Source organism: Fulvia fulva, chromosome 2 (genome assembly GCF_020509005.1).
Source record: "Fulvia fulva chromosome 2, complete sequence".
NCBI lineage: Eukaryota > Fungi > Ascomycota > Dothideomycetes > Mycosphaerellales > Mycosphaerellaceae > Fulvia > Fulvia fulva.
The window spans coordinates 2,391,302-2,419,239 of record NC_063013.1 but is presented as its reverse complement, the minus strand read 5'-3'; the positions used below and the strand labels follow the sequence as shown (position 1 = coordinate 2,419,239).

Genomic DNA, 27,938 nt, shown 5'->3' with positions numbered 1-27,938 from the left:
ATGAGTATCGTCCGATCACTCGATCGTTCTTGTCAACGAGCGAGGATTCAAGCTGAGCAAGTTGGATTTAGACGTTGCCCTGCAGAACTGGGTTGCTGCGGCCAAGGGTGGTGTTGCCATCGTCGCCAGCGGCGGCGCCCGAGCCTGGCTGGTTGAGACCGAGATCCGTGGTTGGCTTGAAGGCATCGTTAACCTGGTTGCTAAAGCCGGCGGAGCCATTAGGTCCAGTTGGGGCGGCGCCGGAACCGACAAGACCACCGGCAAGGCCACCAGCGCTGCCATTGGAAGTTCCGCTGGCGACAGTGTTGGGCTGGTTACCACCACGGACGCCACCTTGAGCAGTCGAGTGTGGCTTGCGTTGTGGCTCGGAGACGGATGGCAGATTGGAGCTCTCCCTAGCAGAGCCAATGGAGAAGACTGTGAAGATATTAGCCGTTTTTCATCACATGTGCGGATCATGTCAAGCCTTACCTGGTGACTCCCACTTGTCACCCTTGCCAGCAAGGTTCTTGTACTCGGTAGCCTTGGTGGAGATGCCTCCTGGAAGCTCAATGTTCTTGAACATGGAGTCGTGCTGGGTGACAGCAACGTTGACCTTCTTGTCGGCAGCCTGCTCCTTAAGCTGCTCCTTCTTCTGCTGGCCCTTGGTCATCTGCTGCTGGAATGCGTTGAAGTAGCGCTGGTAGATGTTCTGGATGTTCTCTGGGTCGGGGTTGTTCTTCGCCTCCTCGGCAGCGCGATCGGCTTCCTTCTTGACACGGTAGAGCATAGCGTCAAGCTGCGACACGTTGTCGCGGAGCTGCTTCTCGACAACCTTCAGAAGCACAGGACGCATGACCTTGAGCAACAGAGGCTTGAACAGACCGAACAGCAACTTGTGGTTGGACTGCTTCAGCTTGATGTTCATGTTCTTGATGTCAACATCGACCTTGTTAATCTTGAAGAAGTGGGCACTGTCGCTCTTGTCTGCAGTCTCCATGGCGATCTTGAAGCTCAAGCCGCTGCCACCAAGGAAGATGTCCATGACACCCTTGTCAGTAACACTTGGGAAGCCCTCCTTCTTCTTGATGTAGTATGAGACATCACGGAGGTCCATCTGGACACCGGACACTGAGATCATAACCTTGTTCTTGTTCTTACTCTGAGCACCCTTACGGCCCCAGCGCCAGTAGTTGTCGCTGCCAAACTCTGCAACGTTTGGTGCAAGGTTGTCACCTTCGATGACCAGGTTCTCCACGACAGCATCGACCATGTGGTCGGAGTACTCAATTCGTGGGATTGGAACGTAGCGGACGTGCTCGAAGAAGGCGGGGAGGAGAACCTCAGTGAGATCCTTGACCAAGTGTGGCTTGAACTCTGGCTTGCCATCGGCATCGTTACCAAGATCCTTGAAGAGCTTCTCCATGGATCTGGCGAAAGCCTGGTTCTGTGGGTCTTGGTCGAACTGATCCGCCAAGAACTTGGTCTCGTCGACAATGCGGTCGGTGTGGCTGCGGTAACGGTCACGGAGGAGGAATTGGCCCTCGTCGTACAGCTTGTTCCACTGCTGGTTCGACTCATCTTGAAGGACGTAACCCTGCTCTTGAAGGCACTTTCGGATGAAGCGGTCGGTATCCTTGAAGAAACCCTTGAGTTCTGGGTCACGGTCGGCGTCGCGATAGATCTGGTTGATCGAGTCGAAGAGATCATCGAAAGATGTCGAGTTGGCAAAGCGTTCGAGGAGTTTCTTGAGATCAGTCAGCATTGGCTGACTCTTCTGCATAAAGCCTAGTTCACACGCACCCTCAAGTCAGTTTCCGCGGTTTGCAAGCTGTCCTGGGAGTGGGCACCTTCAACGGCTCCTTGGGATTGGGCCGCAACATCCTTGGTGTGGCCGCCATATTGCTCAGCCAGACGGAGCAAAGTATCAATGGCCTGTTGGTCTGTGGAATTGTCAGTATGCAAATCTCATCCCGTCCAGCACGGAGTACCTACAGTCCTGGTGTCCCTGGATCTCAACAATCATCTTCTTCAGGCGGTAGACGATTTGCTCGCGGCGTTCCTGTGGCATCTTGCCCTTGAAGTACTCGCGGGTGCGGTCACGGTACTCACGAGCCTGCTGCTTCTTCTCCTCGTCGACGTTCTGGTCGAGACGGTTCTTCAAAGTGCCAGCAGCGGCAGCGGCACCGGATGATGGGTCCAAGCTTGTGCCTTGCTTGCCCTGGCGCTGTTCCTCAGCGGCGAGTTTGGCCGCATCTTCTGGCTTGCGGGATCCAGATGGGTGACCAGCCTGGGTGGCATCACCAGCGGCGTCTTGCAGATCCTTCTTGCCGATTGGAACCTGGCTGCGAATCTGCTGCTTGATGTTGGCACCAGAGAGGTCAGGAGCCTCGTGCCAGGTGTTGTCCTCAGCTGGCCTATCAATCTGGGACAGCGCCTCCTCATCTGGGTTCACCTTGGTAGCAGCCTTCTGTGCGGCATCACCAGCGATGTCGCGGAAAAGAGTGATGGCGTCCGACACTGTGACGGGTCAGCATTTCAAGAAAAGAAGGTCAATTGTAGGCATTCAAGAACTTACACAGCTTGCGGAATTGACCGTTGGTGATGGTCAGCTGGCCGAGAGTGCGGAGACCCTCAAGGGCCTCGTTGCCGTGCTGCTTGGCAGTGTCCTTGTCAATCGGAGCCTTTACGCCTTGAGCCTCGCCAGCGCCGATTCGCTGTGTTTGCCAGATGAAGTCTTGAAGGAGGTTGCCCTCGTTCTTGGACAGGAGAAGCTGCTTGGCCTTCTCGATGACATCGCGCAGATCTGCTACAAGCTGCTTGCCGTCGTTGGACAGCTTGCCGGATGGGCTCTTCAGTCCTTGCCACTCGAGCGCCGAGTTCATGGCGACGTCGATTTGCTTGTTCTGCGACAGCATTAGCACGTGAAGTGATGCGCACATGTCAGGAAGAGTCGACGTACTGATGGCGCCTTGCCATTGGCGAAGGCTGCGTAGATTCCGTAGAGCTGGAGCTTTGCGTTGACATTCTTCTCCTTGGCTTTGAGGTCCGTTGGGACGTTGACCGCTTTCGAAGTCATGGTGGCGGCTGACTGCTGGTCTGGTGCTTCAGCTCAATGTCTGTCGCTGTCTCTTGCTGTGGACAGGTGTGCGCAGTGGTCGCAGGTATGCTGGCACTGACGCTGGTGTATGTGTTTGCTGTATTAGAGCTGGGGTGTGTGTCTGTTCGAGCACGCGTGGCCAACAGTGACACTCTGGCGATGATCGGTACAATGTAAACAATTGGGGGTATCTCGTGAATTATGCAAGCGGAATGTAAGCAACGCTGTAGATGCGCGCGACCGCAAAAGTGGTGGATGGGGAGGTGTTTGGGGGTATCTGGAGATGTTTGTTTGGTGGACGAGAGGCAAGAGAAGGAGGAAGAGCTTCAGCATGAGGTGTGTTTCACCACGAGGTCCAGGTCTAGCTTTCCGCAAACATGAACGCATTGACACCATCATCGTCATCGCGATCCAATAGTGAAGCACGCATCACTTCCCTTGGCTCCCTCGCCACGCTCGCGCCTCACATGCGCCCGTGCATCTCCTTCCTTGTTTTGCACACATGCGAATCACGTTCCAAGCGACAGCGCCTGCCAGGGTGATGACGTCACGCTGATGGCGGGCTAGCTGCATCCGGCGCAGATGATCTCAATAGCTTTGTTTAAGAAGTCACGACTGTCGCTTTGTACCACTCTACCTGCCTACGTATCGCGGCTGGGGACAGAAGAAATCGACCGGGCAGCAGAGGCGGTCTGGTCAGAAGCATCGGACGTGCCATCCCTCTCCATCTGCTCTTCGTTCCATCGTTGCCAGGGCCCAGGTCCACCTCCACGCTGTCTCCAAGCCAACAAACCTTGCGAAAACCGCCCAACCTGGGGAAATTCACATGGATCGGTCGCCAGCCGCAAGCTGCGGTAGACGATCCTTACATCTACCAAAACCTTGTGTCGGCTCGTGTGGCTTTCGCCTTTGCGCCTCTTCGACATCTCATCTTATCCTCTCCCAAACGCGCAAGTGGCGCTCCTCAGCGCGTCGCGGGCCCACTCGTCTGTACGAAGGGAGGCCACTACAAAATTCACTTCGTCGTCAGAGCACCGAGGCCTTGCAGCTTGCACAAAGACCTTCACAAACAACGCCATATGACAGCACACCTTCAACCGCATCTTCTCAGATAAGGCTCGTGTACAAGCTTTCAAACGGGTACATCGGTCTCACCTTTTAGACTTTACCTAGCGCGGATGCCAATCGGAAAAATTGCTCTGGTGCCGCGCTCAGGTACAAGACGCCGCGGCCATCATGTGACGCGCAATGGCGTGCATGGACGTGTGCCGTGCTATAATATCGTAGTGCCGAACATGCCAAACATCCTCTGCCACCCCAATGGTGCATCATCCTTCGCTGGATCATCATTGTCTAGCTCGGTACCATATTCACAGATGCAACATTCGAATGGTGAATTGCTCAGGCTTTCCCCTCCACTCTCCTCAAGATTGCCCCAAAGCAGGAACATCTTTTCTCGCAGCTGAGCCAACAGCTGCGTGTTGTGTCTCAAGTCCTGCGGGTCGTCCAGATCACGAAAGAGGAACTGCGCCTGCTCGTGATGGATGTGAACCCATATTCTGTTCTTCTGCTGGTCGTTGGGGCGCGAGCGATTGCTGGCATCCTCCAGCAGCAGAGAGAAGTACCACTCCAACCTCTGCGAATTGTAGACATAGTCCATACTGTCAACACTCCCCTGATCATCTGGAAGCACGGGTACCGCGAAATCCTCAAGAGACTTCGGTTCAAAGTCAACGACTCTCACCTTTGCTCGATATTTCGCGTTGATGAATGGCAGGTCGTAGGAAGTACCGTCTGGTGAGTCGTTCGTGTGCCTCATGTTGTCCAGGTCAAGTATCTCCCCGATGCTAGTCACGGCTACCTCCGTATCGTTGCATCTCACATGGGGATTGAGGGTCGTCTTCTTCGCGTGGCTCACCAGGTTAGCTTCATGTTCCTGACCCCCACGCTTCTTCTGCTTCATCCTCTCTTTATTTGCCTGCTTTCTCTCCGCCTTCGTTGTCAGCTCTGCGTTCTCCTTCGTCCGTCGCAGCTGCAAGAGTTTAGCATCACGCTTCTTCCAGTATTCTTCCTTACGTTGCACGATGGCCTGCACTTCCGGACGCCTCTGGCGTTCGCCATCGGATAGCTTTCTGATTTGTATCTTGTCGGGGAACATGTGGTCGTGCCATAAGTCACCCTCCAGAGTCATGCCAGGTGTAACAATTCGTGTCTTCACGTTCTGGAGAAGCACAACATCCCCTTCACCAACAGTCCGGCTTGCGTGCTGCGCATGGGGTTGATGCAAGTTAACTTTCAAGACTCTGTACTCGTAGGGTCCAGGAAAAGGCTTTTTGGCTTGATCGCTATAGCCATAACTGTCACCGTCCCTCCCGACATCGTCAGCTGCCTCAGGCGGCGCGAACTCTCGCAATTGCTTGTTGATGGTATAGTCGCTAATATAGAGATCGCAACCGTTGTATGTCGCGGTTGGTATTATCTTCACAACCACCCCATACAGGTCGACGAACTCCTTCGGACCCTCGAGCTGACTGATAGTCCTAAGCTTCTGTCCTGCCGATGCAGCTGTCTTCTGCCTCTTGGCGGCTGGTTCAGTGGGAACGTTCTGCCAATCAATTTGTCGCTCCTTGGCCCGTTCCTCTCCAGCAGCGCGTTTGCGCAAACTGTCTTCAATCACTCTGTGCATCTCGTCTTTCAGATTGATGACATAGTCCTGTTCGGCAAGTTGGAGCGACTCCACATCTCGCTCAATGCCAAGACATGGTACCTTGTCCTTGCCCATGTAGTGTATGCTGAAGCCCTTGGCTGGGATCGACTTCGAGGGAAACACGAGCGTTTGCGTTTGCCAGTTGGACAGGGCTACCTTGGAGCCGTTGAATGTGGACATCTTGATATTGCGAAGCAGTACCACGTCGCCGATGTCTCGTACCTTGGGGAGATGTGTGGGGTCCTTGGGGAAAAAACGAACGTCCAGACCTTCGCCACTGAATTGAGCACGTGGCAGGACACCATCCATGAGCTTGAACTTCACGGTATGATCGCCTCTCGCAGTAGTTGTGGGGGCCATGAAGTCTACCACCACCCCAATGATGCTGACGAAGGTATCGTTCAGAGACTCATATGCTCTCGCAAGGTCCACGAAGCCTTGTGGGAGAGACATCGTGTCGTTGATTGATACAGGTCCTCGTCGATATGGATTGCGTTTGTTGTCCAGGGACAGTATCAAGTGTCCTGGCAGAAGTCCCCAAGGCAGTGCGATCAAGGTACGGTGGGAGCTCTTGTGGCCTGACACTCAGTGAGCGGAATGCAACAGATCGAATGTGACTTTGAATCGTCGAGCATGGCATCTAGGCGAGATACGGTAGCAAATCGGTCATCCGCGAGCGGTCCAAGTATAGCACTGCTCTTTTGCGAACAAATTGTGCTATCGGTGTTGTGCTCCTGCCACCACATCGATGCTTGATGGTCGATGAAGAAGCTGTGATTTTGAGTCAAACCTCATCGGCCATGGCACTGGGAATGAGCAAGCCGCTCACTTGACGAACTTCCAGCGCGGTGTGAGTGGTGGCCAGGTTGATGTCTGAATTGTCTGTTCTCCATTCACCGTGCAGTCGCGTGCTTGAAGGAAGACGCGCAGACTGGCAGTGGTAGAAGTGGGGCACGCCCAAAAGTCCTGGCACTCCCACCCTGCGCTTGACCGCTTCACATTCACATGCAGCAGAAGCAGAAGAATGAGAAGAGGAAACTCGCCACTCGCGTTCACTGACTTATCTGCCAACTATCACTTATAACTGGGGCCGAGACCGCGCAGCACCCTCTTCTACAGACACCGTCCTGCTTCACCAAAAGTGTCGTGTTTGTTCTCGCCGTTTTCTGACAAGTACGCTAAGAACTGCGGGACAACCTTGGAACCGAAAGCGATCTTTGAACTTTGGCTCTGCAAAACAGAAACCACGCCCGCCAAACCTCGACAGGCTCCACTTCTTACACCACCACCACCACCACCACCACACTTCTTCTTCACCTGCACCAGTCGTCTGTCACCGCCGACTGCACCACCACACCAGTATCTGCGCCGACAACGTCCCCGCACCCGCCTGCAGAGATGGCTGAGCGATACATCCCGGAGCACCGCCGCAACAACTACAAGGCCAAGAGCACATTCAAGCCAGATGAGCTCCGTCGGCGCCGCGAGGAACAGCAGGTCGAGATCCGCAAGCAGAAGCGCGAGGAGAACCTCGCCAAGCGACGAGGCATTGGTGCCCGCGGTGATGCTGCGCCCGGTGCCTCACTCGGCGCCGCTCCAGACAGCGATGATGAGGGAGCGAACACCGAGTCACAGGTATGCTACTCTCTCACACAAAGACATACCGCGATGGAAAACTGACTATGTCACAGCTAAACGAGGACCTGCCTCTCATGGTGCAAGGCGTCTTCTCCGAGAAGATCGACGACCAGATTGCTGCCACCACCAAGTTCCGAAAACTCCTCAGCAAGGAGCGAAACCCACCCATCGAGCGCGTTATCGAGACCGGAGTCGTCAGCCGCTTCGTCGAGTTCCTCCGCTCACCTCACACCCTCGTGCAGTTCGAAGCCGCGTGGGCCCTTACAAACATTGCCAGCGGCTCCGCACAGCAGACACAAGTGGTTATTGAGGCAGGAGCAGTTCCTATCTTTGTCGAGCTTCTCAGCAGTCCAGAGCCAGACGTTCGTGAGCAGGCAGTATGGGCACTCGGAAACATTGCTGGAGACAGCCCAGCGTGCAGGGACTTTGTCCTCGCATCTGGAGCGCTTCAGCCACTCGTACGGCTTCTTGGCGACAGCCGCAAGCTCAGCATGCTCCGCAATGCGACCTGGACACTCAGCAACTTCTGCCGTGGCAAGACGCCGCAGCCAGATTGGGCCACGATTGCACCGGCTCTCCCTGTGCTCGCTAAGCTGGTCTACTCTCTCGACGATGAGGTCTTGATTGATGCTTGCTGGGCCATCTCATACTTGTCGGATGGCTCAAACGATAAGATCCAGGCCGTCATCGAGGCCAACATCCCTCGCCGTCTGGTCGAGCTCCTCATGCACGCATCTACTTCGGTCCAAACACCAGCACTGCGGTCGGTCGGAAACATCGTGACGGGTGACGATGTTCAGACCCAACTCATCATCAACTGCGGTGCTCTTCCTGCTCTTCTATCCCTCCTCAGCAGCACCAAGGATGGCATCCGCAAGGAAGCCTGCTGGACCATTAGCAATATCACTGCCGGCAACAGCACCCAGATCCAGTCCGTCGTCGATGCAAACATCATCCCTCCATTGATCCACCTCCTTAGCAATGGCGACTTCAAGACCCGCAAAGAGGCCTGCTGGGCGATCTCGAATGCGACTAGCGGTGGTCTGCAGAAGCCAGAACAGATTCGCTATTTGGTTGATCAGGGCGCCATCAGACCACTCTGTGACCTGCTCGCCTGCCCCGACAACAAGATCATCCAAGTCGCTCTCGATGGCCTGGAGAACATCCTCAAGGTTGGCGATATGGACAAGGATGCGCAAGAGGGCGGTACGGAACAGCCAGTCAACCGCTACGCACTGTTCATTGAGGACTGCGGTGGTATGGAGAAGATCCACGATTGCCAGAACAACAGCAACGAGGAGATCTACATGAAGGCCTACAACATCATTGAGAAGTACTTCTCGGATGAGGACGGTGAAGCTGATGTCAATGACCTTGCACCACAACAAGGTCAAGATGGCCAGTTTGGCTTTGGCGCACAACAGCAGCAGCAAAACTTCAACTTCGCCAATGGCCAAGGCGAGGGAGATATGGAGATGTAAGAAGCACCCAATACTCAAGGCTTAGGGCCCACGAAGGCAACGTCTCTGCAACATCGCCTACGCGAATCGAGCAGCACAGTCCCGATGTCCCAACTCCGAGACATCGAGGACTACGGTAAGTCACCAGCATGAACGGCAGTTGGCACGTGCATATCAACAACGACAACGATACCTGCGCTAGCCATGTCACTATCTGCATTCACCCATCTTCACGTCCGTCACGAGTTCAGCATGATCCAGCCCAGCACACAGCAGCACTAGCGATCCATTGCCACGACTCACTTCCATCCCCAATCGCAACGCGCCGGACAATCTCAGCATTGATCCCGACACCCACTGGACCCCTTCGACATCCACGGACTCATGCTTCCTCAACAAGAACCAAGCTCATCACCGCACCAAAAGCCCGGCTCACAGGCAGACGCCCAGCTCCGAGCTCAATGCGCTTGAGGCGAGGCGGGCTGCCCTTACGATGAAGTGATTGAACGCCCTGCGTTTGAAAGTCGATAGATCCAAATGAACACTTTTAGCTTCACATCTTTTGCACATTCACCATAAAGTTCCTCTCTCGAATGCCCTCCTCGCTCCTTCTAGATCCCTGGCATCTCTGATATCTCCCTTTGTCAACATTGCAATCGCCTCGCCTATCAGACCCTTCGCTTTCATCACGTCTTCCTCCGCTGATATTGCTTTTGGTAGCTTCGTCCGAGCCTCCCTGACTTCCTCGTCAAACTTGTGCCGCGACCAGGATCCTGCTATGAAGATCCAGAAGGCTTCGCTTTTGCGCTGGAGGAAGGAGTGAGAAGTCAGTCATACCCCATTGAAGATCTAGGAGTGCTCTCATGACCTTCCGCGAATGACGCACATACCTTCGACGTCGGCCCCGCCCGATGGAGACGTGCGACGGCCGTAGTCAGCTTGTTTAGAGCCTCGTTCAGGATTGTGGGATTGCATGTTGAGGTACTAGGGATCGAGGGCCTCTTGCAGTATTGTTCGACAGTAGTAGGTTCCTGAGCGAGACGAAGAAGCGCTGCTGCGTGGTGCTGCTCGTCAGAGGAGGCGTTCTCTAATTGCTGATAGAGGGCGTTCATATTCAAGTGGATTCCGTGAACCACGTGCAACGTTGGGGAGTATGTAGTGTAACATTGCTGGAAAATGGCGATACTTACATTCGCGATGAGATGAACAGACTTGTTTGGTGGATTGTCAGGGCAGATGGTAGCAAATATGCTAGTCTCAGGTCGACTGAAAGAGAGCGCGATTGGAGGGCAAATTATTTGTGGTCGATCTTGATACGCCCATGTCTGTTGTATTTACAAAGGTGGCAGTGTCTCACGACAGATGGGACATTGTAGCCTGTACTTCATCCAGCCCTCAAGGCAACTACTGTGGAAGATATGTCGGCAGGGCGTCACCATGTAATTCCTCCTCGCGAGCACTCCTCCAACGAGATTTGCATCTCGGGATGAGCCTGATTCAATCACAGGGACTTCCAGATCTTGCATGCAGATGGCACAATCAAAAACTCGTTTGCCCTTCTCTTTCGTCTCTTTTGCGATCGACGCTCTTCTCGCGATGGGTGAAGTGCTGCCGCGCTCTTGTCTTGGCGAGGATGGTGCCGAAGCATCAGCATTGGCTTGAGAGAAGCCGATGGGCATAGCAGCGCCTTCTTCGTCTTCACGTAGTACTGGATGGTAGTCGTATGCTGGCGGTACCCAGACCTTACGGATGAACCATCTTGGGCCGAGCAGTTCTTGAGAGCCGAGCACAACCACTTGAATCCAGATCCATACAGCTAACATCCCCAGGCCATAGTAGTCGACTTCTGAGAAGAGGACATTGTGTCTGTAACCGTAGAAGTAAATGAACGGCGTAAGACGAAGAATGCTTTGGCCGAGAACAAACTCCCAATTCAATGCATGGCGACAGTTTCGTTGAACATTTCGGTTGATCTGTGGGGCCCAGAAGCTCAAATAGATGAGTGCGAGCATGGTAAAGTAGACTCTCCGTGCGCCTGCTGGCCATGACATGGCATTGAGGCTGAGGAACAAGCTGGCCAGGAGCAGGAGATAGAAACGTGTGTACAGTGAGGCAAAAGTGGGCATGCGTGCCTGCACGAGCGTCTCCGTACTTGGCTGGCCAGTTGTCAACGGGAGCCCGATCGACTCGAGACCTTGTTGGTCGGACGGCATGAAGACGGGAGTGGCTCCAGTATCAACTGGACTTGGTGCTGTCGCTGGAAGAGGGAGACTGCCAGGTGTCGTGGGAGGTATTACTGGCTGCGTGGGCGGTGCAGGGGGTGGAATAGTCTGTCCTCGAACAGTAATAGCTGGAGGTGCAGGTGTCTGCCTTTCTGCTGTAGTGGTGTCGGGCTGACCGGTCTCCCCTGGGGTGTTCGTCTCAGTGGCCGCTGCTCTGATAGCCGCCTGCCGAGCATCTCTCTCCGCCCGAATGCGCTGCAGTGCTGCTTGAAAGCGCTCCTCTCTAGCTCGCTCTTCCTCGACTTCTGCTCTGGCCCTTCGCTCGCGCTCCGGCGCTTGCACTTGCCAAATATCCATCAAGAACCTCATGCCGAAAAAGGATACACTGATGAATGCCAGAAAGCCAGTACCGACCAAATTGATCCATAGACCCGATAGAAACAGACTTATTATCAGAAACGTTATGGTAGTGAAGCCATCTCCGAGAGCTAGCATGGCGATGGTATAGAAGCTGATTCTACTTCGGGTAGAAGGTGTGTTGGCCTCACGCATCTGTCGCATCAGGAGGAAGAGCTGAAAGGCGATAGCGAACGTAAAGAGCATGAGATGGTGGCGACTATGCCGGTATTGCACCTCCATCTTCGGTCCGGTGAGGTGGTTTCCGTCTTGCGCAAAGTCCAAGGGAGGTCCTTGTGATTCCAACACAAAGCCACAATCTGGAGAGAAGACAAGCATTGAGAATCGCATGTCGGGAGCACTGGGCACTATAGCGCCAGTCGGGAAGCGCAGCTCATCCTCAAGGAACCTGAGCATGGCCGAGGAGTACTGAGTGCTGGCGACAGGAGCCATCTGTTGTAGATAAACCACCAGATCGCAATCGGGTATGCTGTTGGCCGAGTCAGAACTTCCCTCCGATGCTGATGACCATGGGTTGAACTTCTCAGTCTTCCTGTCGATCTGGTCATGGATCACCCCAGTTATGGACTTGTTCAAGAGGCTCAGAGATGAAGTAAATGTGCGCTCGGAGAGTGCAAGATGCGGTAGCGCGAAGATGCCCGCGAACTTGTCGCTGGTAGTGGCCAGGACCGCTTGGCCAATATCCGCGAAATAAACGCCTCGCAGGTGAATTTCCCATTCATCAGAAGACTTGGCGTCCGTGACCTTCAGCTCTGCGCGCATCTCGGTAATGTTACCAGCTTCGAGCCCGGTCAAGGAAGTGACATGTCCAACGCCCTTTTCGTAGAACCGTACAGTGGCCTCTCCGCCCTCTCCTGTCACGTTTCGGTCGAATGGTCGTGCCTTTCCTGGAATTCCCAATGGTCCTGGATGTGCATACTCCGAGAGGTTTAGCTGCGGAATGGGGACACCCTCTTGTAGCAGCGAGCGCTTCCATTGTCCACGCACATAGCCGGAGATATTGCTGTACAGCGGTGTTGGATTCTGCTCTTCTACTGTTCCTGCAAGCGCAGACTTGCCCCAATCCCCCAGCGCGTACTCCAAATGCTCTTTCGCCCTTCCCTTGACCTTGCTGAAGGATTCCCAGGCATATGCCCTATCTGGCTCGAGTCCGGTCAAGTTCAGCGTATGACCGTTGCTGCCGAAGGCATCGTCGTAGCTCGAGTTTTGAAGCACGGCCAGCGACCGCTGCTCTTCGGCGATGACATCGTCTATTAGGGGTCGGTCGTCGATCCGCGAGACGGCCGCAGGGTTAGGTTGTAGGAAGATCCAAGCAAGGATCACCAGCGGTACCAGAACGCCGCGCCGGTCGGCCATCCACTCTCCATATCACAGCTGATTGATGAGATGGTTGTAGGCGACGCGGATGTTCAGAGCACGTCCGATCCATGCATAGGCTTTCGGCAGCTGAGCCGCTAGCGCAAGCGAAGTGAATGGGCACGTGCACAATACAGAGGAGAACGTGACTGTCAATGCACTCTCGACTCGAGTGGAGGGGACGATGTTGCTGGAAAGCGACAATATACACATGCATGTGAAGCTGAGACAGCGACTCTGTGTCCTAACATTGGTCATAGTGCCGATACATGTATGCTCTGCGTTCCCACTCATCGGAAGCAGCCGGGCGTGGAGGCACTTTAGCTTCAGGCGATAAGCTATCTGGACCCCGCTAAGTCACTACTGCCTGGAGCTCGAGCATCACCTGGGCATGTGTTGACGATGCTCTGCTACGAGCAGACACGACTCTCTTCATTCACCTCGACACCACACGACACGTTGCTTTCTCCCGCCTGCTACATTACCTGTGCATTGCTTGTTTCACCGCCGCGCGCTGCTCCATTAATACCGCCCGGTCAAGAGCTCGTTCCAGGTGCAAGCCATCCCGTGCCCCGCAGGTTCACTGTCTGAGGCTCAGGCAGAGACGCCTTCTCCAGCAATCAGCGTTCACCCTTTGCTGCTTGCTACACTTTCCTACAAATTACTGCACACGACCCTGAGCATTCTTGCACTTGCACTCGTCCCGCACCGCACCGCACCGCACACGAGCATGACCGCATGAAGTGCGACAATGGCCAACAGCACTCTTCACCACAGCTCCAACCACCAGACCAACACCGCGGATGAGCTAACGGGTCACGAGCACAGTCCGCTGCCCAGTCCCTCTGTCGCGCCTTCTCCAGCACATCATCCATTCAGCTTTCCCACCCTGAACATTGACGGCTCACTCGACGACCTGCCGTCTCCACAGCATCATCATCCAAGAAGATATCCGCCAACACCTCCAGCCGCCCTGAGCTCCCTGGGAGCAAAGGCCAGCATGGTTCAACGGAGCGAGTCGGAGGCTTCCTTCGCCGACAGCCAATACGACATGGTCGACGACCTCTCCGAGATCTCGACAGACGACCATGACACCGCCAGCCTGGCCTCGAATGACGATACTGGCCGTGGAACACCAGAAGGAAGCGACATCGAGGACGAGGACGATCACGAGGAGGTTACTTTCAACAACTTACAAACACCGTCGAGCACCGAAGCGTCGTTCATCAACATCGCCGCGGCATCTTCGCAGAATGCTTCACCACAAGTCAAGGCTGAGAACGCACTGCTCGACAGTTACATGTCGGAGGACCTGGAAACACCACGTCAATCTACTATGCCAGCTGCGTTCTCAAGCACATACATGCGGGCGAGATCACAGGCCAAGATCACTACCAATCTTGAGCCAGATGCTGCTACCAACCGCATACTCCTGTTCTCAGGCCGTGACGTCGCTTCGGAAGATTTGGACTTTGTCTGTGCCAAGTTGGCGGACTGCATGACGTCCGGGAACGAGTCGTTCCCAGGCAATGTAAGGCCCAAGCTCGTTCGACTGCCCGCTACTCCATCTGGCATTACCCTGCCCTCCGCAACTGTCGTCTGTGGTGATGATAGAATCGCCGCCACTATTCAGCACTGTATCGGGGCCGAGCAACGCTCACAGAAGTCCTACAAGCTTCGGATTCTGGACTCAGACGGCGAACATAGCTCTTTCCACACCACTGGCGACGCTAAAGATGCTAAGATCAACTTGACGAAGCCCGACGTCGCCGTCTTCTTCCTCGACGCTGCGGCGAACGATGCCGAGTGGCTGGATACTGCTTACAAGGCTGTTCAACAACTTAAGGTACCCACACTCATTGTTGATGACGACTCATTTGACCTTGCAAATCGTCGCTCTGCAAGTCAGCTACTCGGTCGAGGCTCTCAGACCAAGCGTACGATCGATCATCACGACTTGATCGAGATGACGAAGGTCGAGCTGAGTGACATCGTTCTTGGCTTGCTAAGCCGTCGTCCGCCGCAGCACTTGCCACTGAGGTCAAGAGTCCTAGTCAACAGAGCCAAGTTCAGCATCTATGATATGAACTGGCTGAAGGTACTCTTCGCAGCACTCGTCGCCGTGCTGCCTCTCCTGCTTCTGAGCTTGAGACCAGCTACTTCTCCCGGGATGGCGCTCGAAGTTCGCCGTGAGGCACTCTCTATGGCTGTCCAGAAAGCCATCATTCCCTCAGAGGCAGCGAAGACTGTCAATGTCGAGCACTTGCTCCCATCGCTGACAGGACCCTGCGCCACAACAGACTTCTTCGGTCGTATCAGTCCAGACTGCGTTCCCAACGTCCCCTTCCAGGGCATCTCGCCGAACCACATCATTGTGTCGCTTCCAGTAAAGCCCCGAGCTCCTCACCTCACGTCTACTAGCGTCTACCGGGCAGATGGTAAGCTAGTCGAATTCAACCAGACCAAGCTCATCGACGGCGTCTACGATATCACCTTCAACGTTGACGAAGCTTATGGTACTATCGTGGTCAACATGCAGACTCAGAGGCCAGACATCAACATCACCGCGCCACACTACTTCGGCAACAGAATCTTGCAGCGTCAGACGTACGAAAAGGCCGGTACTGATGTTGGCAAGGCTGTCGGCAAAGACGTTGCCGTCATGAGGGACGTAGCTAAGAGCCTGACCGAGAAGCTCACAACAGAGCTTGGCGCAACTATGTGGGCCACAAAGAACGTCACTACTCAACTCGCACTGTACATGGCTCGTGATCTTCAAGTGGTTGGCAACACTGCCGTGACTGTCTTTGACAAGGCTGTCAAGGCCAGCAATCAGACCGCGATGGCCATCACCAAGGACTTTGTGTTGCTTCAGCGAGATCTTGCCAAGTTTACCAAAGACCTCACGACGACCGTTAAGGGCGGGGTGCAGTCTGCTAAGGCGAGACTTCGCTCACGTACTGAGCTGTCCCGTGATCGTCTTCAGGGTATCAAACAAGCACTTGAGCGACGTCAGGAGGGTGGTCGGTCGATTGGCAAAGACCTTTCCAAGCTCTCTGACCGACTCCGTGGAGCGAAGAAAGCCAGCGATCGTGAGACTGAGACTAGGAAAGAGTCGAGGGCGATGAAGAAAGAGGTGAAGGACGAGATGAAAAGGGTGGAGACAGTGATAATGGGGGCGAAGCAGGCGGCGAAGAAGGGGGCACGAGAGCAGAAGAAGATGCGTGCTGCAAAAACTGGCGTTCGGGCGGCATAAGCATGGGCATGATGGGCTGGCGTTTGGGTTGAGAGGGCGTTCATTAGAGATATCTTGTCACTTTTGATGACTGGCGCAACAAGGACGGCGAAACGGAAGATCAGATACCACGATACTCATACCCCACGGCGCACTTGGAAGCAGTACCAACCAGGACCTGGACCTAGGTAGACAGAACGCATAATGATAGTCGACGTATTATTCGACACACCACAGCTACCTCTCGTCAGCCAGTACCTCAAGTGATATATGCTGACTCGTCCGTAGCTACACCTATCTGAACTCCTGTACCAAGCTTGACGACAGATGTGAAAGAACCTCCCGCAGCTGATTGAGACGCCCAACGCCTCGCTCCATTCCCTTTGCCCTGCCGTTTTTGAGAGACCCCAGCAATTCAAGCAAATGCAAACTCGTGAGGTATCGATATCAGTCAGCTCGTCCCTCGGATGTAGACTCGTCTCAACACGCTCCGCGAGGAATATGCCCATCTCATTCGTTCAATGTGCTGCCCTAGCGGTCTTGGTGGACCTTCTCCCAGGTCGCTCCTCTCGTTGTGGATCTGGCACGCTGACTCCCTATGTCATGCTTGTCATGTCCACGCGCTTCTCGGTGAAGTCCCAAAGCATCTTGATGAGCTGGTCGGGCAGGGTGTAGAGGTCGACGTGGAACTCGCCATCTGTTGGGCGAATGTTAGTCTCATCGTGAATCTGCGAAAACACAGCGCATATTAGTGAATATGCTCTGCAGGGAACGACTCACTTTCAACGTCGTTCTTGGTGTAGGTCTCTTCGGATTTGTTGTCATGTACCATTTGCACTACTTGGAGGAGGTCGTCTTCGGGGAGCTGTGGGAGCGCTTCGGCGAGCTTCTCCATGTCGACATTGCGGTTGGCCTTGGGACGCTTCTTCTCTGGCTTGCTGGCTGCGGCGCCATTGGTCTCACCAGCTGGTCCGGACTCCTTCAGTCTTTCAATAAGCTCTGGCTTGGGGTTACGGAAGGTCTGAGTGTAGTGTCAGTATCTGCGTGATGTCCATACCGGCCGTGACTTCGACTTACCACTGTGTGTGTGCTCTCGTATCTCTCCTGCTGGAAGTTGAGATCGTGCTGAATTGTCTGATCCCCGCCCTTAGGAGCGCCCACGGGTGTAAGGACGATACTCATATCGAATTCGCCCCATCCTTTCTCCGTGATCTTGAATGGTGGTGCACGAATACCTATCATGTGTCAGTCCCCGCGCGGCGGCCCAATGCTCTTATCTAGATATCACGTACTCTGCTTTTGTCTCTTGCCAAAGGACTCGTGTAGGAGGTAGGTTGCCTTCTCGAAGCAGTTCGCTGGCAGGTCTTCGCCGTCCTGGCCGACTAGGTAGATGGAGATGTCCCATGCTCGCATGGGGAAGCCCTCGACTTCTTGCGGGTCGTCGCTGTTGGCTTGTGAGTTACTGGACTGCACCTCATGGCGGTAGCTAACTCACGTGGCATGTTGGTTGGTGACGAGCTTCACGGTCCTCTTGATCTGCTTCGAGTCAGTGACCGGTACTGGTGTGGACGATGCGAGTCCGCGCTTAGGTGCCATTGTCGGTGTTGGCGGATGTTGTTGTGTTTGAATTGTGGTGTTCAATTCAAGTAGGCAATTTCGGAGTTGTAGAAGCAGGTGCGAAGCTGTCACTCACATCAGGCATTGTCGGCTAGAAATAATTGTCGCGTCGCCGGCGTGATCACAGTTGAGGCGCAAGAGCTCTCAGTATTTGTAGAGGAAGTCGACTAATGCGCGTTGCAGCAATCGCAAGTCGCGCAGAAGTGAGGAAACGATATGCACAGTCGTGGTGCGGTGGAAGTGACGTGAAAGTGGTAATGTCGAGGAAATGGTGGGAAGCGGGCGCGTACAGCAAGAGATATGCGCAAGTGAGCTTCGAGCGAGGTGGAGGCGGGCAGGACTCGGCAGCTTCCGCCACATCGCGCCTCCCTGCAGGTACTATATGCTACTTCACTTCACCTTCACTACATAGTATAGACACAACGGCAGCACAGATCCAAGTCGCCGAATTAAGCGCCTTTTGATTGCTTCATTGGGTCATCTATCTAGTTGTTCGCCCTATAGGACTGAGGGTCATGGCTTCTACATTGCCAGACATGGGTATTGTGCAATGGAGATGGTGGGTATGAGGTGCAGTACGGAACGCCCAGAGATGCTGTGGTCGTAGCTCCGACGTGGAGCACCATGTTGGCACAACCGCTGTTGTCGGGCTAGTATCATGACCTTTCAATTGTTCTCACTACCTTAGACTGTCGTTCGCAATGGTGGTGAGCGCGCGGCCAATTCTGAGTGCCGTGCGCGGGTCGAAGTCGGGGGATGCGCCACATGGGCAGTTGTCTATTCCTTCTTGAAGAGCGCTTCGTTCTCCTGCTGTGCCTTGATGAAAGCCTCCTTGAACAGGTTGGCATCTACGTTTCGTGTCAGCGAGAGCGCAAGAGCGATGTAAAGTTATGAATGAAGACTTACTTTCGGCGTTAGCAAAGCGGATCGCGAGGGTGCATGCCTCTGGCTCGCCTTCAGACACATCGGCTGCTGCGTTCCAAACCCAGCTGCGGTCACTGCCGACGTTTGGCGAGAGCTTCATGTCGGGAACGACTGTCTCCATGTTAGCAATTGTCCGCACGCACAGCAGCATCATTCACTGACCATAGTGGTTTGCGCAGACCTTGAGAGTCTTGTCACGTCTCATCACCAGCCTCGTCTTGCCATTCTCCTTGTGCTTCAGCAGTCGGACGTCACCGGTGCCTCGCTCCTTCCACTCTCTGCTCTCGCGGTCGAACTTGAACAGCTTGGCCCGCATCTTGAAAGCCTGCTCCTCTTGCTCTTCGGCAGTGTTGGTCTCGACAGTCTGAGTGAGGTGGACGACAGGCTCGAAGTGCACGTCTGCCTCCTCCTCATCTGCCTTCTCCTCATCGTCGCCCTTCTCAGCAGCCTCCTTGTCCTTCTGTGCTTTCGCCGAGCCAGAGCGGTCGTTGTCCTCGGTGCTCTCCTGCTTCGCCTCCTTCTTTGGACCGCCACCGAACATGCTGAAGACGTTCTCCTTGACTGAAGATGCTGCCTCTGAAGCCTTCTCGGTCACGGGCTTGTCATCTTGCTTGGTCTCGGTGGTGGTGTCCACCTTCTTGTCTTCTTCAGCCATGATGAAGGTGAGTGTGAGGCGCGCTTGTTCGAGTACTATGGAGACGAGTCGATTCACTGTGGTATTGGAGTGTAGATTTACGTTTCTTGGTGCCGGTCGTGGTGGGAAATGTGGAGTGTTTGTGCAAAGATGTTTGAAACAAAGTTGTCACAAACGGTTATGCTCTGGTGGGGTATTCGAAGCCCCTGTCGGTGCACGGCCCTCGCACTTTCTGCTGAGCACCTTCCAGGTTGACGCAGATCTCGAGACTCTCTTGACAATGTGCCATCACATGGACTGTAATTGTTCACCTCGTTCCAAGTGGCCATTCCAGCATACATTACTACACTACATTCGCGTCTCTTCAGCAGGCCGTAGCTGGCCTTCAGCACCTTACCTGAGAGAAAGAGTCGCCAGTCAAGCCGCCGGGCTTCTTGTGTCTCGATCGACATAGAACTATTTTGTTAACACATGCATTTGTCACAAGGCCTATCTCCCAATGCCCTTACCGATGATCTTCTTGCTGCTCAAGACGGCCCTATTATGTCTCGTGCAGCAAAGCAGTACTGCTCTACATAACGAGGGATGCGCGCTACTGTTACCCATGCCACACTAGATGTGGCGGAGCCTGCAGCTTTGGCGGCATCCTCGCTGAGAACCTAACACTGACATAATCTTCCACTTCACATGGGCCAGGTTCCTCATGGATCCCCTCAGCGCCTTCTCTCTGGCTTCTGGCGTTGCACAGCTCATCTCGTTCACCGGCGAACTCGTGGCTGTGGGCAACGCCATCTACCACAGCACGGATGGTGTCCTTCAGAACCGAGAATTGGAAGATGTGACCCGGGATTTACAAGACCTCGCCCACGAGGTAACAAGAGAGCAAGCCAAACTTCTTGCTGGGCAGCAACTGAAGTCTGAAGAGTGGCGGCTTCGTGCTATCTGTGACAATTGCACGAGCATTGCTCAAGAGCTGACTCAAAAGCTGGAGAAGCTAAAGGTGCAGGGAAAGCATCGGCGTTTCAAGAGCCACCGTCTGGCGTTAATGTCAGTATGGCAGAAGGATGAAGCCGAGAAGATTGCAGAACGTCTGGAGAAGTACCAGCGCGAACTTGATTCTCGCATCTTGGTCGGCTTGCGAAAGCGCCTCGAGCATATAGATCTCAAAAGTAACGATCGTTTCGATGCCCTTGACAAGCGTACTCAGGACATCATTCTTGCCGTCACTGGACAGAGTGATGTAGTGGATGCGCACCTCACAGACCAGGATCAGATGCTGGCGAAGTTACTCACTGGCCAGCATGACCTACTGAAGATAGTGGCAGATGGGGCGAGGAGTTCTAGTCCAGCGCCGCCCTATGAGGCTTCGATCCCTCAAAGAAAGTCGACTCCACTCCATGAGGCTGTTTTGTCTGGGGACTTGACCAGAGTGAGACAAATCTTCCGCGCCGATACTGTTGACATCAATGCAAAAGACGAACATGGTTGCTCGGCGCTTCACTTGGCTGGAACTCCTGAAATCGCCAGGAAGATCTTGATTGACCGGCGAACAGACCCTCACGCTGAGGACAACGACGGTCGAACGGCCTTGCATTATGCTGTTTTGAAGCAACTCCCAGACGTGGTCAAAGTGCTTGTCGATGCTGCCATTGATGCCAATCTCGAAGATGACGATCAAAGGACGGCTCTCTTCTACGCCTCTGAATGCCCTGCTGCAATGTGGCTGCTCAAGTATGGAACAGCGACTGAAGCTCGTGCAGCGGATCAGACTGATACACATGGCTTGGCTTGGCAATCTTCAGGGCACTACGTATTTCTTGAGCCAGGGGGCCGATATCAATACGAGAAACAAGCATCGTGAGACTGCTTTGTCTGAAGCTTCTCGACACGGCGATGTGGATGTGGTTGCGCTGTTACTTAACCACGATGTCGACCTCGAGCTTGCTGCGTCTGATGAGTGGACTCCCCTCCTTCAAGCAGTCAGAGACAACAGGGTCGAGGTGGTACCTACGTTGCTAAGACACGGCGCCAAGCGCGACGCACGGTTGAAGAACGGAAACGATGTTCTGGCTGAGGCTTGCGCGCGTGGTCACTTTGATATTGCGCAACTCTTGGTTGAAGCAGGGTGCGACATCAACCGCACCGACAATGAGCAGCTGACGCCGTTACTCGGGGCAGCATATCGTGGTAGCGTCAAATTCACCCGCTTCCTCCTTTCACGAGGCCCGAACACGGAGGTAAAGGACAAATGGGGCTGTACACCTGTCCATAAGGCGGCGGAAGGCGGCCATAAGAAGACTCTCAAAGTCCTGTTAGAGGCTGGCGCAAGCACCTTTACAAGACCCAACGATGGCTTTACGCCCCTGTCGATTGCTGCCAACAAGGGGCATATGGAATGTGTCGAGCGGTTACTTGACGCTGGCGCGGACCTCAATACACAAGGTCATCTCGATCATACGGCTCTCGCTGAAGCTGCTCACCACGGACACGTTGGCATAGCTCAACTCCTCATATCCAGGGGAGCAGACTTCGAGATCACCCAACATCAAGGCTTCACTCCACTGTGTGTGGCAGCGCATATGGGCAGAAATGACATTGTTCAAATGCTCGTAGAATTCGGTGCGAACAGAGAAGCTGCAGGCCACGCACATCGCAACCCTGACTGGAAGAACACGCCACTCCAACGTGCTGCATGGTTCAACCATCCGAGTACCATAGCCTTACTCGTTGGTCTCGGGAGCGACATCGAAGCCCGAGACCACTTCGGTCGTACGCCGCTGAGAAACGCTGTTCGCCACAAGCACATAGAATGCGCGAAGATGTTGATTCAGAAGGGCGCTGATGTCAACACGCAAGCCACCGATGGCATCACCCCATTGATGTCCGCTGCTATAATAGGCTCGACAGATATCTGTCGCTTGGTTATCGATGCTGGTGCTGAGACCCACCTTCGAGATCGGAGGGGGTGTACTGCTTGGATTCTTGCAAAGCAACATGCGCACGACCGCAAGTTGGAGAGCTTACTCAAACCGCATCAGAAGATAGACCAGGAGCCCTTGACATCGTTGCGAAGGCAGCATCCAACTGAGACTGCCAAGGCGATCAACGCGATGTATACATTAATACTGCAAGGGTGAATGCTGCTATACCAATGAAGCTCAGTCCTGGGCTTCAAAATGCCTCCCGCTTTCCTCATCGCCTCTCGCATGCATGGCAAAGGTCGATCTCCTCGCCTCTCCTGACGACATGTCACCAACTGTCGGAAAAGGGTGGAGACCCCAGTGCTTCGCCGGAATCGGATGTGCAATGGTCAAGATACAACTCCACGCGTCATACGGACCAAAGCGCCCACCTCCACCAAAAACAACACCACATCTTCAATCGTGTTTTCTTTATCCAATATCAGGCCCATTGCAACCAGCAAATTTATATACGTATCTGGATACATCACTGAACAAATTGTCGTGCTTTGATTGGCTATATGTGGTGTTGTTGTCGCATGCTACCGTCGCAAACTTTTCGCCTGTTTCTTGGATTGGAGAAGCTACTGCAAAATGACCAAACACCTTTCAACACCTCAAAAGAAGCAGATAGTAGGAGCCTATCACTACTGCAGACTTAAGGGCATCAAGTGCTCGCAAAGAGACCTTGTTAAGACCTTCAAACCGCTCTTCGCACCCACAAGGCATCAGGTGCGCAATGCTCTGGACACTGCAGGCTCAAGACAGCCATATCACCTTCCAGAACCTCCACCTTCCGGACCAGATCAGCTCTTATCCAAGGAGGACTTGGACCGGTGTGAACGGCTGCTTGAGAACTACCACTATGAAGGCCATTATGTGTCATGGGGCAATCTGCTCTGGAGAGCTGACATTGATTCTTGCTCAGCTGAGACACTGCGAAGGAATATGAGGAACAGAGGCTATTCAACCTACATTGCTGAGAGCAAGGAATGGATATCCACCTCACTAGCACGCTCAAGGGTGCGATGGGCTCTTCGCATGCTTATGACTTATCCAAGACCGGAAGACTGGAGGCATGTGAGATAGAGTGATGAGGTCCACTTTGGATGGGACCCTGAAGGCAAGGCCTATATCATTCGAAAGCGTGGCAACGCAGAGAGACGCAAGCCTGATTATATCCAAGTGAGAGAGACCTACGACGACATGGATAAGAATCAGAAGCGTGTCCATCTATAGGGAGCCATATGGTACAACAACATGTCCCCATTGATTCAATATGAGGTTCCCTCGAACAGCAACGGCAAGATGAATCAAGACATCTACTGCAGCCAGATATTGCTCGTTGTGAAGGACTGGGTTGAGGATGTGTATCCAGATACACACTACTACTATCACCCTAGCTCTGACGACCGTATCCTATTTGCGCTTGAGGAGGATAATGACAGTGGCCATGGGGTTGCTCAGAACAACAACAAGGTGGAGCGAATGAAGCAGTCAATGGGGCTGTCAAGGACTGAAGGCCCATATCGTTACTTCTTCAACCACGCCAGATCACCAGACTTCGCACCCATTGAGAACATGTGGAGCCCTCTGAAGCAGTACGTACGACAACGACCTCACTGGTCTGATGAGATAGTGGCTGAGCTGTGTCAAGAACGATGGCAACAGATAAGGGAGGAGAATATGGACTGGATCAACGCCCTATGCGACTCAGTGCCAGAGAGATTGGAGAATATCATATCCAGCAGGGGTCAGAAGAACGCAGTAGATACACATTGTGACTATAGACGCAGCAGAACGAAGAACAAGGTGGTGTGGATGTGAATAGAGAGATAGAACAACACCTTCAGAAATGAACATAATCCCACCAGTTGTTTTGGGCGGTTTGGTCAGTGTGGAGCGTGAACTCCGGATTGCGCTACTCTCGACGCAACTACCTACTGCTGTGCTAACAACATAACTTTCCGACGTGTCAAGACGCTTTAGTCAAACATGCATGACTTGTCGGGCGTGGTAATGACTGGGCGTCATTTGCGGCTGCTATGTTGGTATGGCATGGCACAAGGGCTCTTGACAAAAATTGGTGACCGCTATGCTTCAAATGGCGAGAATAATTAGAACCTATGCGAAACGCTCCGAGCACCACAGGCCCAAGTAGTTTTGTAGGAGAGACGCGTCGTGCAACGCTTCCGCTTCCACGGCTATAGCGATTGCTATGGTACGAGCGCATTGTCGTAGATACCTAGAGAATTGACTCTGTAGTTGTGCAAGCGGCCACCTCTCTTTTCAGGAGCCCTCGGTATGACAACACTGGCAGCACTATGGCTACTACCCCAGCAAGTCACTTGACAACATAGCCTGATACGGAGTAGTGACATCGACATTAGAGTCATGGAAAGCGTAGTTGAGCTGGAACATATCAAATTATGCTGTCGAAGAGCTCGGCTCATTCGAGGGACCCATGCTTTGACCCTACCAGCACCTTCGCTAAATTTACTAATCACAGAATACAGTCCTGGGCATAGTTTTTACAATCCCTGTTCTTCTACCTTTCCTCATTAGGAAGGATGTATCCACTGCTTGGCGTAGCTCACCACCTGGTGTGTCCTCCATTGTTGGCTATTACTGCCTCGTAGCGTTCTCGCATACTCTTGCATATACGTTGTATGTCCTCAGGTGTGAGCTTGGCCCATTCAATCTTGATAGCAGCTATTACCTCATCTCGTGTTGTAGGAAAATGAGCACCTACCCTATGCTTAAGAAGAGCCCATAGATTCTCAATAGGGTTGAGATCTGGTGAATTGGCTGGCCATTCCATAAGGTGTAGGCCCTTCTCCTTGAATAGACTCACCGTTGCCTTCGCCTTGTGGATTGAGGCGTTGTCTTGCATAACAATGCAGTCCTGCGAGCCTGTTGACACTCGCTGCTTCTCAATTGCCGTGTGGATAAGAGGGACAATCTGGCTGCGATACACCTCACCGTCGACAGAGCCCTGCTCGAATATATAGACTTCCATAGGTCCATCTGCAGAGATACAGCCCCATATTATACAGGCTGAGAACTTGCGGAAGCGTGCTGTAAGACAGTGTTCGTGATAAGCCTCATCTGCCCTGCGTGTCACATAGACCTGTCCGAATATTCCACACCTGAATGAAGCTTCATCTGTCCAAAGGACCTGAGCCCACTGTTCCACTGTCCATTTAATATAAGCCCTTACCCATCGAAGCCGTGCCTCCTTATGTTTCTTAGTCAACAACGGCTTGCGTGTTGCGACATATCGTGAGAAGCCCTCCTTCTCAAACGCAGCTCTTACTGTCCGGACGTCGCTGAAGATGCCCTCTATCGCGGCAATCTGTTCGTATCGCAGGCGGCGGCTGTTAGCATCAGTGGTGGCTCGATAGACAAGTCGCTGACGCTTGGAGGTGTTGATTACAGGTGGTGGGCCTCTCTTCTTCGGTGTGGAAGGTGGCACTCTTTCAAGCCGTGAGATTACTAAAGAGACAGAGCCTTTGTTAGTGTGAAGGGCGTCTGCAATCTGCTGCAGCGGCCAGTGGGCGTGTTTGTGAAGAGACCACATCTCGCCCTTCTCGAATTCGGTAAAGACGCGTCCCTTCGGCATGGTGGCGATAGATAGCGCGTGTGTGAGTGTGTGGATAATGAGATTGAAGGTAGCAACACCTTCTGAGATGGACATGGATAGCCGGAAGGGGTTGGCGTAAATACAGGGGTTGTAAAAACTATGCCCAGGACTGTATGCAGCGTGACCCTCGACTCAGACTTCCCTCGTCCTTTCGTCAATCTTGAGGACATGTCCACCTCGCAACTCCTGGTCCAGTGTATGACCTCGAATGAAGCAAGAAATGATCAGGCCAAGTCCGCTGAGACCGCACATAGCTGCAAATAGTCGCTGGAAAGCATAAGCGCAAGCCTCTATGATGTTGTGCTTCAGTGGGTTGTCGTCGGCCATGGCTCTTAGTACTGGGATATAGCTCTCGGCGTGCTTCGCAATGGTCGGGTCGACGCCAGCCTCGAGAAGCTTGTGTGCCAAGAAGTTGCTGAAGATAATACCGCCCAGTGCTACTCCCAAGCATAACCCGAAGCTACGCATGAAACTGTACATGCTTGCGGCATGGGCGGCGTCGCTCGACTGACATACTGCTTGCGAAGCCATCGAGTGGGCGATGAACAGTAGTCCCTGACCAATTCCGGCCGCGATGAACATCAGTACTCAGTGAGCCGTCGGCGTGTTGACGTCGAGTAGGGTCAGAACACCGAGTGCAAGGGTTGTGATCGCCCAGCCGGACCAAATAGCCCACCGAAAGCGTCCTGTCCGCGTGATAATTGGTCCTATAATGCCGCTGACGGGGACAGTACAGACGGTGAAGGCGAGCAGGTAGGTCGCTGACTGAAGGGGCGAGTACATCTTGACTGTCATCAGGTAGAGTACCAGGAAGTACACTTCCGTGAAGAGTGTAAGAGCTTGGAGGACGGTGCAAGCATAGATTGCTACGGCCGACCATGTCGAGAAGAGAGACAACCGCAGGAACAGCAGCTTCGCCAGGAACTTCTCGTACAGGCCGGTGATGAAGATGGCTGCGAGACCAAGGATGATAGGCACGAGCGTTGCAGCACTATCCCAGGCGAACTGCGTTCCTCCCCATGTGATGCCGACCAGGAATGTGGTGATGCCGATGATGAACACGATAGATCCAGTCCAGTCTATGCTCGAGATCTTGTCGTTGATAGTGGTCTCGGGGCGCTGATACCGCAGGACAAAGGGGATGACGGCAAGCCCAATCGCGCAGAATGGCAGGTTGATGTAGAAGAGCCACCTCCATGTCGTGTGCTTCACTAGCAGACTGCCGATAATTGGGGCAATGTTGAAGCCGATAGACACACAGAACTGCAGCAAGCTGATGTACTTTCCTCGGGATCGGAGAGGCACGAGGTCGGAGATGATGATCAGGTTGAGGGAGAGGATTCCTCCACCGCCAACACCTTGGACAACACGACCGGCGAGCATTGCACCTACATTATCTGCGACGGCGCAGATAATGCTACCCATGGTGAAGAGCACCATCGCGGTGAAGATGACACTGCGTAGACCGAAGACATCCGCCAGGGCTGCCATGAGAGGCTGGACCACTGCATTTGCGAGGAGGTATGAGGTCGCAATCCAGAAGGTCATAACCGAGTTGGTGTGCAGCGCCTCAGCGACGGTCTATGGTGTGTCAGCTCGCACTCCGCTCCGGTATTCATTAACATGTGCTCCTACCGGTAGTGTCGCTGTCAAGATCGTCATGTCTAGAGATATGGCGAAGACAACGAAGATTTGGCCAAGGACAATAAGCTTGACCTGCCGACTTGGTGTCCATTCCATGGTGCTGTCCATGCTCTGTGTGTCGCTTGCATTTTCGACGTCGATGGAAGTCATGGTCGACTTCGAGGTGTGTTTTGACTCCATCGTGAGGGACCGGTGAATGATTCCCTAGAGAAAGAGCAGCGTTACTGAACTCTACAATGCACGTGAAGGTGGTGAGATGTACGGTTAGCAAAGGCTGCTGGGTGTTTGCTACATAGATGCACTCCCACGCTCGCCCATTGCAGTCTGCACCGCATACTATCAGCCATGATCGGGCACTGCGGTCCACAGGTCTCAGCTTGGCACATTGCTTCCACCGTTTGT

At 53.7% G+C, this 27,938-nt stretch overlaps 9 protein-coding genes across 9 annotated transcripts; 3 read left to right on the top strand and 6 right to left on the bottom strand.

The window, feature by feature from the left end:
* Positions 1-67: 67 nt before the first annotated feature.
* Positions 68-3,058, bottom strand: CLAFUR5_02933 (uncharacterized protein; the record flags this gene model as incomplete). Its single annotated transcript, XM_047902081.1, has 6 exons — positions 68-417; positions 472-1,726; positions 1,783-1,922; positions 1,975-2,499; positions 2,558-2,885; positions 2,942-3,058. 6 exons carry the CDS (start codon positions 3,056-3,058, stop codon positions 68-70), a joined length of 2,715 nt encoding a protein of 904 aa, XP_047757530.1.
* Positions 3,059-4,352: 1,294 nt separating this feature from the next.
* On the bottom strand, positions 4,353-6,239 carry CLAFUR5_02932 (Protection of telomeres protein 1; the record flags this gene model as incomplete). The annotated part of the gene is made up of 1 exon (XM_047902080.1): positions 4,353-6,239. One exon carries the CDS (start codon positions 6,237-6,239, stop codon positions 4,353-4,355), a length of 1,887 nt encoding a protein of 628 aa, XP_047757529.1.
* A 945-nt stretch (positions 6,240-7,184) lies between these two features.
* CLAFUR5_02931 (Importin subunit alpha) lies at positions 7,185-8,905 on the top strand (the record flags this gene model as incomplete). Its single annotated transcript, XM_047902079.1, has 2 exons — positions 7,185-7,421; positions 7,478-8,905. The coding sequence occupies 2 exons, from the start codon at positions 7,185-7,187 to the stop codon at positions 8,903-8,905; spliced, it is 1,665 nt and encodes a 554-aa protein (XP_047757528.1).
* A 1,313-nt stretch (positions 8,906-10,218) lies between these two features.
* Positions 10,219-12,879, bottom strand: CLAFUR5_02930 (Transmembrane E3 ubiquitin-protein ligase 1; the record flags this gene model as incomplete). The annotated part of the gene is made up of 1 exon (XM_047902078.1): positions 10,219-12,879. One exon carries the CDS (start codon positions 12,877-12,879, stop codon positions 10,219-10,221), a length of 2,661 nt encoding a protein of 886 aa, XP_047757527.1.
* Positions 12,880-13,630: 751 nt separating this feature from the next.
* On the top strand, positions 13,631-16,135 carry CLAFUR5_02929 (uncharacterized protein; the record flags this gene model as incomplete). Its single annotated transcript, XM_047902077.1, has 1 exon — positions 13,631-16,135. One exon carries the CDS (start codon positions 13,631-13,633, stop codon positions 16,133-16,135), a length of 2,505 nt encoding a protein of 834 aa, XP_047758287.1.
* Positions 16,136-16,710: 575 nt separating this feature from the next.
* Positions 16,711-17,816, bottom strand: CLAFUR5_02928 (Transcription initiation factor TFIID subunit 14; the record flags this gene model as incomplete). The annotated part of the gene is made up of 6 exons (XM_047902076.1): positions 16,711-16,811; positions 16,895-17,135; positions 17,192-17,349; positions 17,407-17,558; positions 17,610-17,650; positions 17,808-17,816. 6 exons carry the CDS (start codon positions 17,814-17,816, stop codon positions 16,711-16,713), a joined length of 702 nt encoding a protein of 233 aa, XP_047758288.1.
* Positions 17,817-18,508: 692 nt separating this feature from the next.
* On the bottom strand, positions 18,509-19,310 carry CLAFUR5_02927 (Ran-specific GTPase-activating protein 1; the record flags this gene model as incomplete). Its single annotated transcript, XM_047902075.1, has 3 exons — positions 18,509-18,579; positions 18,638-18,766; positions 18,818-19,310. The coding sequence occupies 3 exons, from the start codon at positions 19,308-19,310 to the stop codon at positions 18,509-18,511; spliced, it is 693 nt and encodes a 230-aa protein (XP_047758289.1).
* A 682-nt stretch (positions 19,311-19,992) lies between these two features.
* Positions 19,993-22,426, top strand: CLAFUR5_02926 (Ankyrin repeat domain-containing protein 50; the record flags this gene model as incomplete). The annotated part of the gene is given in 2 exon segments (XM_047902074.1): positions 19,993-21,099; positions 21,116-22,426. 2 exon segments carry the CDS (start codon positions 19,993-19,995, stop codon positions 22,424-22,426), a joined length of 2,418 nt encoding a protein of 805 aa, XP_047758290.1.
* A 3,598-nt stretch (positions 22,427-26,024) lies between these two features.
* CLAFUR5_02925 (MFS transporter L2) lies at positions 26,025-27,686 on the bottom strand (the record flags this gene model as incomplete). The annotated part of the gene is made up of 3 exons (XM_047902073.1): positions 26,025-26,447; positions 26,505-27,473; positions 27,528-27,686. The coding sequence occupies 3 exons, from the start codon at positions 27,684-27,686 to the stop codon at positions 26,025-26,027; spliced, it is 1,551 nt and encodes a 516-aa protein (XP_047758291.1).
* Between the last annotated feature and the right edge of the window lie 252 nt (positions 27,687-27,938).